The sequence below is a fragment of the Pseudoliparis swirei genome, chromosome 11, assembly GCF_029220125.1.
Source record: "Pseudoliparis swirei isolate HS2019 ecotype Mariana Trench chromosome 11, NWPU_hadal_v1, whole genome shotgun sequence".
NCBI classification, from domain to species: domain Eukaryota; kingdom Metazoa; phylum Chordata; class Actinopteri; order Perciformes; family Liparidae; genus Pseudoliparis; species Pseudoliparis swirei.
The window spans coordinates 542,184-558,224 of record NC_079398.1 but is presented as its reverse complement, the minus strand read 5'-3'; the positions used below and the strand labels follow the sequence as shown (position 1 = coordinate 558,224).

Here is a 16,041-nt window from a genome sequence, read left to right as displayed (position 1 = left end):
AAAACTACACACAAACTGGAAGCCATGAGGGGGATGCATTTGTAGTTGATCAGTAAAAAAAAAAAAGCCCACTTTTTTTTTTTTATGATCAAATACAAATGCATCTACTGGAAAAGTGCTGAAGGCATTGCTATTTTTTGGGTGTAAAAGTGGAGTTCAAGTATCCTGAATAAAGGTTTCTGAGAAGCTTTACCACAAAACAAGAACCTCGTCAGACTATTAATATTATGTTGGTCATTTTGAATATGAAATGCAGCTTGCATAAAGGGATATACATACTTGATTACAAAATATTTTTTAAGAAAGTTTGAGCGCCTGGTACTTTTATAGTAAAAAAGTGATAGATATAGACCAACATTTTAGGTATTATATGTATAAGAGTGCAGATGCAATTCTAGAGTCACAGTGTCTCGTACTACAAAAACTATTCTTGAACATTTTAAATGCAATCATTTATTGATATATGTGCAGATTATACGTTACAGACATTGCAACGCTGTAAGAAAGAGAGTTTTGATTATATATTCTATGCACTAAGTATAAGTCAGACAACTGAAGTGCATCTTATTTATTGTTCATGCATACAACGTCAGATATATTCATTCATTTCAATCGGTAACTCCTCGTCCCTTGGATAAGAGAGCAGGTCCAACGACTCCTTGGGCCTGAAGAGAGCACATCAGGGACAAAATAATTGTAATGCTTTGTTGAATCACCTGTTTTCTGATCGAGGCAGCCAACCAAAAAAGTGACTGCGATGTGTTATTTCACAGTTGTGGGCTAATAGACGGATACCCACATGTATGTGCACAAGCACCAACAAAGTGAGTTTGTCCCCTATAAGTAAAAGTGTTCTTGTAATGTTTTACAGAATGTATGTAAAGTATCAAAAGTTATCATTATGCAGAATGGATTATTATTAATTTTGGATTAATGCAGTTGGTCGAAGTGGAGTTAATTTAATCTACAAGACAAAAGTGGAGAGTATCATGTTTCCCTCTGAAAGTATATGAAAGAAAAAGCATTTAGGAGTTGTAGTAATAGCAGAATACACATTTTTGTGGAAGGGCTTTTTGAAGAAACACTATTTCAGATGATGTTGTTAGTTAATAATAAAATGGTGGGCCGGTAACTCACTTGCAGGCTCCAGTATTGACACAGATCGTCTTCACATCATCAGTCGTCGTGAGCTCCTCAACTAATTCTGCGAGGTGCGTCTTCACAAATTTGCTGCACAGAGGTTTTAGGAGGCCAATTTGTTTGCAGACGGACTTCAACTTCAACACCAGGTTCTGTGAGAGAAGAAGAGCGCCATCATTGCTCATGACAATGCAGCAACAAGGTCATCCTGCTCCCCGAGCCGTCGGACCGCTGCACTATGCTTCACCTCCGCAGTGGCATTGGGTCCGATGGCTTTCTTCACCTTGTTTAAAGCCCACTTGCACACCCAGCACAGACCTGGAAGCTGCAGATGAAAAGGACACATACTGAGCAAAGGGATGTTTACTAAAAATAATACCGTCTGTGATGGAAAGGCGTTACATAAGAAGTCAATAAAAACCTAATAAATGGTTTCATTAGGGATGCATTCGTTGTAAGACCATATTGGGACATTTTAAATGTTTGTCACGAGAACATGGCAATATAATAAATATATTTTATCAAAATATCCTATATGTTGAAATCAGATAAAATGGGTCTTTGTGAAATTGTTGACATGCATCTCATCCTTTTTTGTCAGTGTCCATGAACAATAGCTAATATTTGAGGGGAAAAAGGATATACACGTGTTACAAAAGGATGCATCAGTAATAACAATCCTATCATGATTAATATGTGCTTCGAAGGGACTATTTTCTGACAAACATGTACTTTTAGTTTTGATACTTTAATTACATTACTTTTACTTTGCTAAAGATCTGTACACGTCCATCACTATAAATCATAAGCCTGAGTTTAATCAGGTTGTCTTTAGGCCGGGATGAGCAATACGGTCAGGTTTAAAGTTTTGATTGGCGTCAGTCTGAAGGTCAAATGTACAGTTACACACATGACACACACATGACTCATGAGACATCGCAAATAGACAAGAGACGCATTGTGGATCATATCAGATTTTGATATTTGCAGAGTGTCAGAGTGTCAGAGTGTTTGAAGCAGCCACATTACTTTGCCGGCATTCACAGAGATTTCCACTTCCAGCTGCTTCCCATCATCAGCGTTGACCTCGAAGCTTTTCCCGTGAACTGTCCAAACTGTGAAGAGACAGAACAAACAATGTTAAGTTACCACGATAAAGACAATGTTACAATGAGAAATACATCAGCTCACCTGAACATGTCACCAGAATGCACACAAGGAGGCCTGAAGATGTTTCCATTGCTGGCAGTGAGCGGTGATCTCTGAGTGTGTGTCCGGTGATAACACCTCTTATACACAACAGAGGTGAGGGGCTGCAGAACAACACTCCTGCAAGCCCCCGCAGATGGAAATTCAAACCGCAAGCTCATCACAAACCTTGACGTGGTTTTGTTATGAGACCACCGTGATGTGAAATCGTCTTCACACCACCCACTCATGCAGACTCATGTTTCCACTATCCGGTGTTGATGCTGAATGTGCATTCTGCTCTCATCTCAGTTGTGTTGCATGGCAAGACTTTTATGTGGAGACAAGGCATCAAGAGCGGCTCATCAGAAGAAGCTCAGCTGCCTTTGAGACGATGCACGTAAGTATATCATAGTGTAGTGTGTCATAAATACTGTAATAATATAGTTTTTTAATATGAGAAACAACAACATTAGAAAAACATGGCATAAACATCTCATAATATAGTGTGCAAAAGAATGACATAAACAGAAATAGTGGAGTATGGTGCAAAAATATTTCATTAAACATTTTATGGGCCATAAATATGTAATTCAATGATTTGTAGTACAGTATGACATTAAAGAATCAAATCTAAATAACATACACATGTCTTCACTGTTGTCCTGGAAAAAGTCATATTATAGTATCCAAAAAAAGTTATAATGGTATGCCATAAAATGTAATAAATAAAGTAATAGTTATTCAAGTGTGATTAGAAAAAATGTAGCGTATGCCAATAAACACATCATGATATATTTTGCCATAGTATAGGTGCCAAAGTGGGTCAATCATTGTGTGGTATCTGATACATTGTAAATTAGTACCTCTGTTGTTATCTATTGTTTGTTCTGTAAGAACTTTTTTTTTTTTTACTAACTTAAAATGAACTGTATTCTTGTGCCTGTAGACAAACAGCTATGCATACAATACAAATAGTTTACACTTTCACATTATTTGTTGTCTTTCTGTCGTGTTGATTGTTGTTTGTCATGTCCAAATGTTGCACCTTCCGCCAAAAAAAAATCCTCGTTTGTGTAAACATTCCTGGCAATAAAACTGTTTCTGATTCTGATTCTGATTCTGAAAAGTTGCTACAGCTTTTGCGGTGAAAGTGTTAAATGTGAGTGAAGTGTAATTTCCAAAGTCATAGGTGTTACTTGTGTGTCTCACGAGTTCAGAGCCACAGCACTTGGTCGTTACTCCAATGAACCAACAGGTGGCGCTAGAGTCAAGTATGTAAGAGCTGGCGGCATCCTGCAATGGCGGCCTCGTATGAATCATCACACAGAAGTATATATATATATATATATATATATATATATAGATAGATAGATAGATAGATAGATAGATTTCAATTCAACTCAGTTTATTTTGTATAGCCCATTCTCACAAATTACAAATTTGTCTCGGAGTGCTTTACAATCTGTACACATAGACATCCCTGCCCCAAAACCTCACATCAGATCAGGAAAAACTCCCAAACAACCCTCCACGGGGGGAAAAGGGAAGAACCCTTCAGGAGAGCAACAGAGGAGGATCCCTCTCCAGGATGGACAGGTGCAATAGATGTCATGTGTACAGAAGGACAAATTAGAGTTAAAACACATTCAATGAATATGACAGAGTGTATGAATAGTTGGTATGAGGCATGGACCATGATCCAGACCTCCGTGATCCATCAGGCAGATGGAGGTAGAGAGGAGGAGTGGGCAGAGCAGATATAAAACATCAGCACCAGTACACATCAGCCAGATCCATTAACGTGATGTGACATCAAAGAACCGGCCAAAAAGTGACCTTGACCTGGACAAGAACAAGGTCGATTTGCTCAAATCTGATTGGTGGAAAAGGGAAGAAAAAGGTAATTCAGACTCATTCTTCAGCGAGCAATACATTGCCCCCCGGCTGGTTGCCAGAAATCTGAATCATGTCTCTCCATCTTCATTTACCACAACATCACTTTTAGAACTTTTCATCCATGTTTGCATCAACATTTTCCTTGACCAGTTTAAGTATTAATGGTCTATTTTAAAAAGAGCTATGTTTTGGTGGTTATTACAATTATTTTTTTTATTCGAAGTTGTTGAGTGACCTTTGTAAACTTAAATCGTGTTAATGCTTTAAGTTTCAGACAGCTGTCGTCTTCCTTTTTCAACATTCAGAATGCCATAATGACATTTTCCAAGTATTAAGAGATGATCATTGCCAGCTATTTTTATGAAGTTTGAAGGCACTATTCCATAGTGACTGTCCAATTGGAATACAGCAAGGTAAAACTAACTCATTGGACAAATTCATTGTCTTATTGGTCATTGGCTAAGTGGCTAAGTGTCTTTGTGCACTGTGAATAACTCCAGTTGTTTTCTCTGTCAACTAAATAACATCATAACATGCATGGCGCATAATTTTTTAGGGGCCCACTTGAGTGAATAATGAGTTTCTTAGTGGTAACTGATGTATGCCCAAGAGAGGAGAGAGAACCATGACAGACATGTAAGAATCATTCTGAGAGACGTAGGATGAGATATGTGAAATATTAGGTATGTATGTTTTTTGAGAATTGATTGGAATAAACTCTGTGTTGCAGAAAGAACAAGAACACAAATGAGACAGAAAACATCATAATACACTCATGGTTGTTGTGATAAAGAAGACATTTTAATCTTGTATGTACACTATGTACAATGGGGAGTTCTTGGACATTCAATAATAACAAGTTTCAGTGCAGAACAACCTTCAAGAGATATACTATATCTACTATGACGCAACACCTCTCCATCCACGCACTTAGCTGGAGTCTGTACAGGGAGAGCTGTTTAGAACCGACAGTGCCGAGGAAAACCGCACAAGAGCGATAACATTAAAGTCAACAGGCAAACTACAAATGCGTCATGTTTTTACAGGCGCCACCTAGTGGTCACAGAGCACTCCTTCCTTCTCGTCCCTTTTATGGCAAAGAAGCTGTAAACTCTTTGACAAAAACAACTTCAAAGAAAGACATTTAAATTAAATCTAATACAATCTAATAGATTGGACATAATGCAAGATTTACAGTTTTGTGTCCACTGACACACCGATTTGAATTTGTATCTTTTGTTTCTGATTCTAATGATGCTACGAATGTATATTACCATCGTTATTAAATTAAATTCACGTTTGCTTTCAATGGAATATATAAAATTGTGGAATGTTAGGCTGAAAATAATTAGAATTGGTGACTTTGAGTCTTTGAATGTGTCAAACTCCTCTGAAAATTCTTCCACATCCGATGTGCTGTTTTACACCTAAAACAAAAACATTTTCATTTCTGTCTGAGGACTGCGTTTCCTAAATGGATTTGAAGGGATATTTGAGGCTGCAACGAAAGTAAATGTTCCTATTGTTTTGAATGTGTTGTTTATTCTGATCTAATGTTTTCTTCATCTTCTGACATCAAAGGAGTTTGTCATCCACAAGACTCTGATATCTGATCTCTAATAAGCTTTTTCTTGGAACATAATGGAAAAGCATGAGAAACTAAACTATTTTTAAGAGGAATGCCATTGTATGCAGTGAAATCTTGAAAAATAATCATTGTAGTAAGTACTTGTTTCCTTCTCTTTAGCTTAAACAACCAGACGGGCAGTCCCCTTTAAAAATAAGGAGGAAAACTAAGGGACAAAGAAACAGACATTGGCTCTTTGAATTAAATCAAATCCAGTGAAATCTCATGTCTCTCTGCTTACAACAAACGGTCTGTGTCTGTGCTGCGAGGGAAGAAGGTACCGACACTCTGACCAAGTGGAGTTCTCATTCACAAAACCATCATCATGTTTAAGTCCAACTCCGAATTCCTGATGAGAAAATCTCTCTCTCTCTCTCTGTGTGTGTGTGTGTGTGTGTGTGTGTGTGTGTGTGTCTCTTTGTCTCAGATGATTTCCAGAACGTCGCAGGGCACGAAGCCTCTCTTCTTTCCACTCGCCACTCTGATGAAGCCGCTGTGCTCGCCCTCACTGCTCACACAGATCTGAGGAAAAAATGTAACGCACTGTTATGGTAAAACAACAAAGAACAGAATGTAAAGTTGATAAGTACAGTCAAAATGTTCATAATTCAAACATGTTCATAATTCAATGCCCAATCTTGTGATATGCGAAGGTATGCGCTCTACCGAGTGCCCGTTCTAGTTCTGTTATGACATTATCCTGTTTACATCCACAAATGAAATCATATAGCCTCACGATATCACAATTAATTGAAATGCTGTGTCAATATGAACATCGATAACTTTAAAACAACATTAATTATTCAACCCCCTCTCGTTGTAGCCATTGATTGCAAAAATGTGATTAGGTGCAGTATAGAAATAAATGTTGAATTGTCATAGCACACATACTACTGGGGCATTAGTTTTTCATTAGAAATACACCATGTGGCCGAAAGTATATTGACAGCCTGTTGACATACAGTTACTTTTAGTCACCTATTTTAAATGTTGATTTTATTCTACGACATACTACTTACGTATTTACACGTGGTCTTGTGCAAATATAACTTTCGGGATTTAAAAAAAAAGATGATACATGAAGAATACATTCTGTTCTTTTTAATGAGCAATTAGGTGACCTCACTTTCCTTTCATTCCAACTCAGTCGTTGACCCTCATGATGGACAAGAACACATTGTATTTCCATGCTTGCTCTGAGGACTCTCAGTATCTTCCCTGGGGTTTGTGTGACAGGAAAAGAAAGCCAGCGGGTCACAGGCTCATTTTGTTTTTTCGGTGGTTTCATCTCCACTGGGGGTTACTTGCTTCAAGTCTCCTATGATTTCCAACATGCCCTGGAAAGCATTGTGGAAAAAGGAGCCTGATCTATGTACAGTCAATACACCAGAAATGCTAATCTAATGGTCATTCTCTGGAAGGATCCTCTGTCAGCCAACTCCAGTTGAGCTTTCCAGTGAATACGCACATGCAAGGGTAGAGGTGTAGGAGATACGAGGCTACGTGGGAGATGCAGGTTAGTAAGATTGCTAAAGAGCGGCTTCTCCAACCCATGATGAAGAGGATGCTCATGTGATGAAGCTTGCAAAAGTTTGGTTTTAACTAAGTCCTTGTTATCAGCTTCAAGTTTTTTCTGGCAGGTTTCTTGAAAGGCATTTATTCACAAGAAGGTTGCAGAGATTCTTGCAATAATTCCATAAAATCCAATATGTGTTATTTAACATTTCTGACTTTGGTGCTCTCCAGTGGTACCATAAACATTTAAAAAAAGTTGCAGACATTCAGGCAGTTTTTTGCATATTTGTGAACTCAGTGGGCATTGGACTTATATTTACAATACATTCCACACATGTTGTCTTTCATTTGATTTTGAGATTTTCCAGAACAATTCCACAATTGTTGTTAATAAACGGTCAGGAATGATTTAGAATAAAAAATAAACTATCTTCAGGGAAGCATTCATACCTGTCCCTCCTTCAGGGTGATCTGGCCTTGTTCTTTACAGCCGATGAACGTCCTGTGACACCTGAACACGTGGTCCTCAACCCGCAGCTGATGAGCAAAGGCTGCTGGGAAGAAACCGATCCTGTCCTCAATTACCCCCTGAAAATAAAATCAGCAAATATGAAAACAGCTGACCCCGTGGTTGGGTTGCATACTACACAAGAGGATTAGAAACTGGGGGTTGGTTACAGTACATGTAAACATTTATATTGTGGATCATACTATCTTATATATAGCTAGATCATAGACATAAAGAAGATATACTGTACATGTCTTCATGTTCAGTACTTATACATAGTCGTGTGTATGCATGTTGGAAATCAGGTAAAGTCTCGCTGTTCAAAGATAGGCCAGATGTCTTTGTTTATCTACAGCCTGTAGAGAACAGCAACAGAGTTAAAACGCGAGATGAGTTTTTACATGGTCTGGTGGCAGCCGGCTGCCTCTGTGCAGTCACAGTTTGGCCCTTTTGTGTCCCTAATTTATCTGTCATGCAGTTGTGTCCCGAGGCAGCCTGTTGCCTCGCTCCTATAATCTCCAGCTCGACTTCCTGTAATTCATCAATCCATTTTTTTTTTATGTGGGGTAATATGTCGGTTTCGTACCTACCTTCCACCAGTCGTCATTGGAGTCATCAGCCAACACGATTCTGTCTCCAGCTCTGCAGTAACGAGCAAAATAAAGTACAAATTATTCAAAAACATGTTATCTTTTCATCTGCATTGTCCGATAAAGCAATTCAACATAGAGTCCCTCCACACAGCCGGTCACAATAGCTCACCTTAGCCCCGTGCTTTGGTGGTACATGTCTACAAACACATTTTAATTATAGCAAATTACCGATTATCCTACGATAAAAGGTCAATGCTCCAATCATGGGTCATCACATGCTGAGAATACTGACTTTTTCTCTCGTACCTATGAGCCTCAGTCTTAAAGCGACAACATTTATGTGTCATGGCCTTCAGGTAAAGTAAATGTGCAAACAGGTTTAATTTGTTTGTTCTAATCTACTAGAAACATGAGCAATAGTTTCAAGTCATTTTATATATATACACTACCGTTCAAAAGTTTGGGGTCACTTAGAAATGTCTTTCTTTTTCAAAGAAAAGCACTGTTTTTTCAATAAAGATAACATTAATCAAAAATACACACTATACATTGTGAATGTGGTAAATGACTATTCTAGGTGGAAACGTCTGGTTTCTAATGAAATATCTCCATAGGTGTATAGAGGCCCATTTCCATCAACTATCACTCCAGTGTTCTAATGGTACATTGTGTTTGCTAATCGCCTTAGAAGACTAATGTCTGATTAGAAAACCCGTGCAATTATGTTAGCACAGCTGAAAACAGTTATGCTGGTGATATAAGCTATACAACTGGCCTTCCTTTGAGCTTGAAGTTTGAAGAACAAAATTAATACTTCAAATATTAATCATTATTTCTTACCTCGTCAATGTCTTGACTATATTTTCTATTCAATTTTCAATTCATTTGATAAATAAAAGTGAGTTTTCATGGAAGACACGAAATTGTCTGGATGACCCCAAACTTTTGAACGGTAGTGTATATATATATATATATATATATATATATATATATATATATTAGAAGATTAAAATGTTTGTATTCAACTCACAGTAAATTCATTGCTGCTACAGTCAAATCAGCGAACAGAATCAATGGTCATTGGCTAAAAACAAGAAGCCTGCTTGAAAAAAATAAAAAAATGTATATTTATATTAATATATACTGTATCTATATATATATGTGTGAAATTGTGGACCGAAGTTTTTAGCCACATCAAACAAGGGGGTACTGGGTTTGGCAAAGGGTGAATTAAGCAACACTGAAAAGCTCCACCTCTCCACCAGGTCTCTTTAAAATGCCCTCTTACACACACATGCCGTACACTCGAGCATTAGAGAAGCTGTTTGTGTTTTTTTCTGATTGAATGCAACTTAATCCGGTTTGCTGTGACTAATTCTTCTTTGTCCAGGAAATGAATGAATCATTTTACCCCATGTACCATAATTATTAGCATCTGTTCAAAGCCGTCGGCTAATCTGACGAATAAAAATCAAAAGGGACACAAAGTTGAGCCAAATGTTGGTTTACGCAATTCCCCTTTTTTCTTCCTCTTGTGGTTTAGTTCCAACACTGACTGTCCTTTGCTTTATATGACCGCCATGACTCAGATAACTCTGTTTACTTTAAGTGAGAAACAGCACAACACCTGACATTGTAAAAACTTCTTCGGTGAAAACAAAGCAGACACATGTTGTTTCAAAGAATAACAGGAAATGCACCGTACGAACATCTCTGAGAAGTACTGTGACATCAAATCAGGTGAATTATGAAAACAAGAACCATGAAAGGGAGAGAAGTGGTTGGTGAAATCATTGTCTCCGAAATAACAAAAAGGAAGAGTGGGTTTCCTGTATTCTAAAAGTGCAGAACTCATCATCATTACAATCACCACATAGTTGAATGTAATCAGGTAATCAGAGCAAGTGGCTGCAACCCAAACTAATCACAAACCTGATCTTCTCACTTTTGATTAAAGATTATATTTCTCCCATCATCTGTATTTTAATGTCTAAGCATTGTATGTATTAGTTACTGTCTGCAGAAACACATTGATGGAAGCCTTTCACAAGAGAATACATGAGAAACAAAGCTTGGTGAATTTAACAGATATGAGTGGAAGAGAGGAGAAGTCAATGAATAATAAATTATGCCTCACGATGGAAGTTGTTCTCGACATATCCACACACGCGCATATCCTCTGTGTGTGTGTGTGTGTGTGTGTGTGTGTGTGTGTGTGTGTGTGTGTGTGCGAAATGGATACTTGGGCTGGAGGACTGCTCGTGATGAATACTCTCTTTCTGAGGGCTTATTTCAAAGCACGTTACAGACGATGTCCTCTCAAGCACGGTGAACGAGTGGGATGCTATCTGCAGCCTGGCTTTCAGATTATATTGGGGATACTAACATAGACTCAAGTCCATTCTACAGACTAAGTGTGTATAATATTACCTTCACTGCCGGGCTTAGTCACACCAGATTTACTTTTAATTGCTGTTCTCATCGACTGCATACAATTGTTTGTTTTTTCTTGAGCAAACTGTGCATAGTTTCTGTGAACCTACTGACTTTATTGTGCTGGTGTTGCAGCAGCTCTTTTTGCCAGCACTCTGTTGACATTTCTGTGGGAGACATAATTGCTGTAGGAATTTCCCGATGTCTCCAACTCGGTATCACAACGGCTGACGAGAAAGTATTTTCTGTTTTTTTTTTTACTCCATATTTTTAGTTAACCCTCCTGTTGCCTTCGGGTCAATTTGACCCGATTCAATATTTAACCCTCCTGCCGCCTTCGGGTCAATTTGACCCGATTCAATGTTTAATGTCGGTGTTCTTTCGGTAGTCAACAAACAAACATAAAGTACCTCACACTTAAACTTGGAAAACAATATTAATTCTAATAATTTTCTGGAGATTTTAATAGCTGGGGTCAGTAAATATAAAGGTAACAGGAGGGTTAAACATTGAATCGGGTCAAATTGACCCGAAGGCAACAGGAGGGTTAAATGGGTATTTACCAGCACAAATCAAGCATCTCATCATTTAAAATATGTTTTTTCCCACATTCAAAAATAATATCTCCCCACTTACCACTGGTACACTGTGTAAGCCTCGTGTGGGAGCTAGAAATATAGTTATTTCCAAAGACTCTCAAGAAAAATCTAAAAATACATGAGATTGACTGATATTAATATACCATTATGACGCACACACAGCGACACAGGTACTATTAATGAGGCCACTCCAGAGAAATTAATCTTTGAGGACCATTACCTTCAGAGAAGAAGCTAATTAGTGCGTGTTGTCAATCTATTATTTTCTTTTTTTTACTTAATACACTGGTTACATAAGATAAAACACAGACACAGTAATTAACAGAGAACAAAATTCCTGGCATTAAAAAGCAGATGAATATTGACTAGGAGTAGACATCTCCTCACCAGCATGTCATCTTATTTAACAACATAAAAGCAACACTATGTGTACATGTGTATTCTGTGTGTTTGTGATTGTGTGCCTCGCTCTTGCATTAAATGACTCTATATGAGCATAATGTACACTGTGATTGCATTTCCCAGTTTCTTTGTTTGTTTATCTTTGCAAACTCACATGTGTTGCTGCAGAGTTTAAAAGGGAATTGCAAACAGCAGGTGCAACATGCATGAAGTTCATTATTATCTTTGCATTGAAAATGCGGAAGGTTATGTTTTGATCGCCGTGTATTTATTTATTTGTATGCGTGTTACTCGCATAACTAAAAAAGTATTAAACCGAATCCCATGAAATTTGGTGGGATGATTGGTTATTATCCGGGGACCATTTGATTCGATTTTGGGATCGATCGGGTCAAAGGTCAATTTCAAGGTCTTTTTACCATAACGCGGTCAATGTCTATCCAATTGGCATGCAACTAATACCAAAATGTTCATAATTCAATGCCCAATCTTGTGATATGCGAAGGTATGCGCTCTACCGAGTGCCCGTTCTAGTTGTTTAATGCGACTAACAGATTCCATTTATTAATCTTATATACAAGGCACCAACATTCATTTTCTCTGTCATTAATGCTGTGTGTGCATGGCAGGCAATGCCTATACAAGCCATCAGTATATTATGATTAACGTGTTAATTAGGAGAAGACGTGTGGAAACTAACCTCATGTCCAGGTCATGGCTGTCTTGGGGAGAGAAGCTGAACAAGGCCACGTAGGTGTTGAGTTTAAGGACATCCTTCTGTAGTTGGTTCTGCTCCAACTTGGAGAGACACAAGCAAGAAAACAGATCGATACACAGATGTGGTTTTGAGTCTCTTGGGAAAAGGAAATCATTGCTGACAATTTAAACAAAGCTTGTAGTCACACGTTAAGAAAACAACATCATATTCTCTATTGTCAATTCTCTCGTCGTCGTATCTCAAAATAGTCTTTTGGCATTCACACAGGCAGGAGAAGCCCTTGTTTACAGAACACTGCGAGGCCGGGTAGCAGCTTAAATTGTCCTGCAATCTGTTCCTCTTAATCCACCGTCAACATGAGTGGGAGAACCAGGAGCGGCGTTTTCAACGCACAGGAAGTTAAAATAGGACAGGGGTGTGGGTGGAGAAGAAGTTGTCAGAGAGGTGTTAGAACAATTAGCAGGGAGACGAGCCTCCATTCTGGGGCTCCTCACACCTGCTCACAAAGCTGGTGGGCATCGTCTTATTTCTTCACTGATACCGTGAGTCTGAATCCTGCCTGCAGTCTCCATGACATGATCCCTCCAATTGATAAAGTTATGAGAATTACTTTTTAAGACACACTCTCTTTGTGGTGCTGTACAGTTAATGAAAAGACGCGTTGCTGGTCTTCTGTGGCTCTCCAGGCATCATCCATGCGGCAATGTGCCTGATGAAAGAGTTAAGTTGAAAGCAGCCGTAAGGCAATCTGCTTTTGTGGCCTCTGGGTGAAAATAACAACATCAAGCGGTGGCTCTCCGTTACCGCGAACTAAGAGCTGCTCAGCGCCTTGAGAGGCGGAGCGAGAGGTCGAGATAACTGCATTCTTTGTAACTGATCTATCTGAAAAGAAGGCAGTATTTGAAGTGAAGGGCAGTGTGGTGAAAGAAAAACAAGAAAGAAGGAATTGGAAGAGCAGTGTCAATTTGTTATAATCTGTCGTAACCCGTGAAAATAACCTCAACATGTTATCACCGTATACACCTTTTTTATGATGAATGTGTCAGCCAAGTTCTATTTACATATCCAGCAAACACAGAGCAAGGATGGCTTTATGAAGTCTTATTTCTTGCCAACTGGCAATTGCAAATCCAATATTCACTCTTACTCTAACCTTGTTTTGCTCCACCAACTCCTGAGAAGAATATCTTGCTTTGTAACAGCTAAATGCTCCATTATTGCTAAACATAGTCATTTTAGGTCCGCGACAGACTGAAGTCCTGACCGAGGAACCTATTAACTTAAATTTTATTATTATTATTATTATTATTATTATTTGATCCACTGTGTTATAAAAATATTGATTTGTGCAGCTTCAGAGCTAATTTTTAAAATAAATATTAAAGAAACAGTTGTTACACATTTCACATTTTCTGCAATAACAAAAGCAACAGCAGTTTGTCTGTATGAGCGGAAGCTGCTTCAAATGGACAAATAAAACAAAACAAAAACAAAAAGCCACCAATGACAAAATCAAACTTCCCAGAGAATCCAACCCCAAAAATAAATTCCAGCATGATCCAGACTATTTTACTGTGAACTGATCTCAGGTTGATTAACTCTAAACCTGAACGAGTGAACAGATGGGGATGCTGTGTGTGACTGCATGTGTTCCATTTGTGCGTGTGAGCCTCTCATCTCAAATCGGCGGCTCCTTCTTTGGCAAAGCTGTTTTCGAGTGTTTTTCTCTGCTCGTTAGCCTGCAGAGCCTCCATCTGTCCGTCCGCCAGCCTGAGCTAATGGACCTGTCGGCTGACAGACAAACTGCCTGTTGCCAACTGTGCTTGGTCCAGCCTGATAACGCAGCACAATGCACGTCACGTCTCTTCCCCAAAAAGGTCGGCTGAACTCGTAGATGGTATTGCAGAAGATAGGTGTATGCCTGTGTGTGGGGTTTTTTCCGTGTATGGTTATTTATAATTTTTTGTGTTTGTCCTGGTGTCTGTGGTCTTTTTCCATTGTTGACAATGGAAATAAACATGTTAAACTATCAAAGTAAACAGAATAGATGGCTGCACATAGAAAATACGTGCCGATAGCACTGGTACTACAAACCCCATCATGGAAGATAGAAAGGAAAAGAGCATTTTGGAAATCTGCACATTAAATATTTAGCGTTACTCTGCAGGGGGTGCCAAGATATTCACAGAGGTTTATCACCTTTTCTCTCTCACAGGCATGAAGTGTGCACCATCCAAAGCAGCAGATCCAAACATTACGTAAGGTCAAAGCTTCTCTCTATCAGTGCTGGCCAGTGGTTCTGTCAAATCATGTACGATTTGTGACAGCAGGAAAATAAGTTTTCCCTTAGAGTCCTGGGAAATTCAGCAGTGACGATGGAGGCGAGGGGCAAAGTGCAGCATGCACAGAACACAGAATGAACTGGCTGGGTATCAGTTCTCAGAGAGACCACAAAGAGTTCAGGCCCTGGTCAGTGAACAGAGTCTGTTCTCAGACTGCACCAATAATAAACGTTACTGCTGGACTCTGAGCTGCAGAATCACATTCAGTGTGACAAATGAGGAGAAAAGTACACGCCCAGAGTTGCTGACAGGACAGTTTAAGTTTGCCATTCCTCTAAAATAGTATGCAGTACTTTCAGTTACATTTTTCTTATTTCTCCAGTATAGTTTTTTGCTAAAACACTTTCTTAATTTAAAAAAATAGCCCAAATTGTTTTTGTCTATGAGAAATATTCCTCTCAAAATGTGACAGCTTTATAGATATGTAATTAGACAAATTAATTTCTTACCAGCATTTTGTCAGGTTGTCTCTCTGGCTGGAGGTAATGATCTGAGCCGTTCTCAATAACTGTGGAAACTGAAAGGTAAAAAAAATTATAGAAAGAAATCAACAACCATTTAAATAAACAATATATTTGGTTAAAAGCCCTGTTTGCAGCCTCTAAAAGCTGCATATTTTTGTTAGATTATATGTTGGACACGTAGAAAAACATACTGATTATATCCTACTTTAAGAACTGTGCCAGAAAGGTGGCACAAATTATGATCTCTCCCGTGAATAATTACAACAAATCATAAAGGCAAATGTCATAGCAATTAACTGGTGAGGTAGCTTGTCTGCAGCTGGAAGGACGAACCTGGTGGCACTAAACCACGAGTCCCAAATTCTGTTATACTGCTGCAGTATATTGGATTGTGTATACTTATGCAGTATACTCATCTATATTATAAAATAATGTATTAATATGGCTATTATTATTACGACAATTACATTACACCATAAACTGTATCTTATAATTCCTGCTGTACTCTATGTAATACTATACCATGTTAATATCATATAGTCTTTAACCACATCATAGAGTGCGTAGTATTTTCTATATTAATACAGACAACACAAAGTATCATTACATAATC

General features: G+C 38.4%; 2 protein-coding genes across 3 annotated transcripts in view; both read right to left on the bottom strand.

Moving 5' to 3' along the window:
• Positions 1–553: 553 nt before the first annotated feature.
• On the bottom strand, positions 554–2,443 carry LOC130202041 (antimicrobial peptide NK-lysin). Its single transcript, XM_056427330.1, has 5 exons — positions 2,332–2,443; positions 2,170–2,255; positions 1,388–1,465; positions 1,138–1,292; positions 554–665 (listed from the first exon to the last, which is right to left on the bottom strand). The coding sequence occupies exons 1-5, from the start codon at positions 2,378–2,380 to the stop codon at positions 590–592; spliced, it is 444 nt and encodes a 147-aa protein (XP_056283305.1). The 5' UTR covers positions 2,381–2,443; the 3' UTR covers positions 554–589.
• A 2,563-nt stretch (positions 2,444–5,006) lies between these two features.
• stac (SH3 and cysteine rich domain) overlaps positions 5,007–16,041 on the bottom strand; it is a 31,566-nt gene continuing 20,531 nt past the window's right edge. For both annotated transcript variants that reach the window (XM_056427325.1, XM_056427326.1), the window contains 5 exons: positions 15,414–15,481; positions 12,605–12,702; positions 8,468–8,519; positions 7,820–7,957; positions 5,007–6,376 (listed from right to left, as the gene is read on the bottom strand). In XM_056427325.1, the coding sequence (XP_056283300.1) occupies positions 6,278–6,376; positions 7,820–7,957; positions 8,468–8,519; positions 12,605–12,702; positions 15,414–15,481 (455 nt within the window). In that variant the 3' untranslated portion in view covers positions 5,007–6,277. The remainder of the gene's footprint in view (positions 6,377–7,819; positions 7,958–8,467; positions 8,520–12,604; positions 12,703–15,413; positions 15,482–16,041) is intronic.